The following is a 1,803-nucleotide window of genomic DNA, read 5'->3' on the forward strand; positions in this document are numbered from 1 at the left end:
TTTATCCCAAAAGAGTTGCAGAAAACTAAACAATTAAACCGTCAGAATATATGTATTATTATATGTATCAATCAATGTTAGCCGGAAAAGTGTTGTTTGTCTTTCATTTACTGTTATCATCTACATTAACATGCTGCCCATACTTATATATGTATATATATATATATATATATATATATACGTATATACACATGTAAATTATTTATAAGACATCATCAAAATAAGGTCCATATTTATCCCAAAAGTTTCAGAAAACTAAACAATTAAACCGTCAGAATATATGTATTATTATATGTATCAATGAATTCTTTATTAAAGGATTTAGAACCAATGGAAACAGAACACAGTAGAGGCTTGGGGATCTCTAAGAAACTACGAGGTAACCAAAATACAAAAAAATGCATGTTGGTAATGTATCTTGTTTAAATCATTTTTTCCTAAATAATGATCTTATTCGAAACATTAAATTGATTTGTATATTTTGTTTTGACTTTGAACGTTTGTACACTTGAAGGAAATGCGTTTATTCACATGTGTTCAGGGACTTCTTTTTTTCAATTTTATAAAAACAGCGGTGGGTGGAAAAAGAAGTAATATTTGGTATGACAGAAGTTATCTAAAATTAAATTTAAATATTAATACTAACTGCTGAAACATGTTCGCTGAATTCATGATGTATTATTTTTATTTATATACACTTTTGCTATAGATAGAAGCAATACAGAAGAAATATACAATGTTGCAAAAAAGGCAAAAGTGAACGGATTTGAATCAGTGGCACACGGACAGGTGACTGCTGTTGCACAATCAACGACTGATCTACAAGTTCCCAGTATTTCCAGACGTGTGTCGCCACGCTCTCCTAAGAGAAACATTTCTTCTAAATCATCTACATCTGTATACGTTCAAACCGAGGTAAGACAGTGCTAGGCCTATATAATCAAATAACGGTGAGACATTGTTCTAATAAAGGAACAATGATGTAAACATAGTATCAGGCAGAGCCTATATATGAAACATTTAAAAAAAAAAAACCACGCGTATCAACTTTTAATAATTTACAAATAGAAAATGAAAGTTCATTTTTAATTACAATTTAAATATTTTATTGTGTTTTAATTTATATTTTATTTAAATACACATTTCCCATAGATTTTTTTATATAGATAGAAATACACAGTAATGTTGCAAAGAAAACCAACTATTTGTTGATAAGCTATGCATCATTATTCCTTTAATATTTGAACACTATTTCTACCGTTATTTGAATTTTTAATCCGACACAGCAACATTGATATAAAAAAATGTAACTACAGTACACTGATTTATACAGTTTAACACAAAGTATTTTATTAAGAAAACGAATACTTCGTCTTGTCCTCAAGGCTTCATCTGTGTAACTGCTTAAACATAGAATAATGCTACCAGATAATTACAATAAACAGTAGGCATTAAAGAAATCTGAGTGATTAAATACGATATAGAATAATGATGACACATGAATAACGTAGTGTGATAGGAACAAGATAATTAATCTAAAGTGTGATCAAGAAAAGTAGTAATTTAAATTAAGAAAAGTTACGAATGGTACTGATAATATTGAAAACAATCATATAGTATAATATAGTATATATCTATATGTATATATATGTATGTATATATATATACATATATATGTATATATATAGTATATATATATAGTATATATATAGTATATATATAGTATATATATAGTGTATATATAGTGTATATATATAGTATATTGTGTATATAGATGTGTATAAGAGACAGTATCTAGACATT

At 27.0% G+C, this 1,803-nt stretch overlaps 1 protein-coding gene across 1 annotated transcript in view; it reads left to right on the plus strand.

The window, feature by feature from the left end:
* The first annotated feature begins 231 nt into the window (after nt 1-231).
* Nucleotides 232-1,803, plus strand: part of LOC117104024 — a 15,932-nt gene continuing 14,360 nt past the window's right edge. The window contains exons 1-2 of the mRNA XM_033244673.1: nt 232-379; nt 710-915. Coding sequence (XP_033100564.1) covers nt 301-379; nt 710-915 — 285 coding nt within the window. The 5' untranslated portion in view covers nt 232-300. The remainder of the gene's footprint in view (nt 380-709; nt 916-1,803) is intronic.

This window comes from Anneissia japonica, unplaced genomic scaffold (assembly GCF_011630105.1).
Source record: "Anneissia japonica isolate Jap-2015-1 unplaced genomic scaffold, ASM1163010v1 scaffold288214_len167563_cov143, whole genome shotgun sequence".
Classification (NCBI taxonomy): domain Eukaryota; kingdom Metazoa; phylum Echinodermata; class Crinoidea; order Comatulida; family Comatulidae; genus Anneissia; species Anneissia japonica.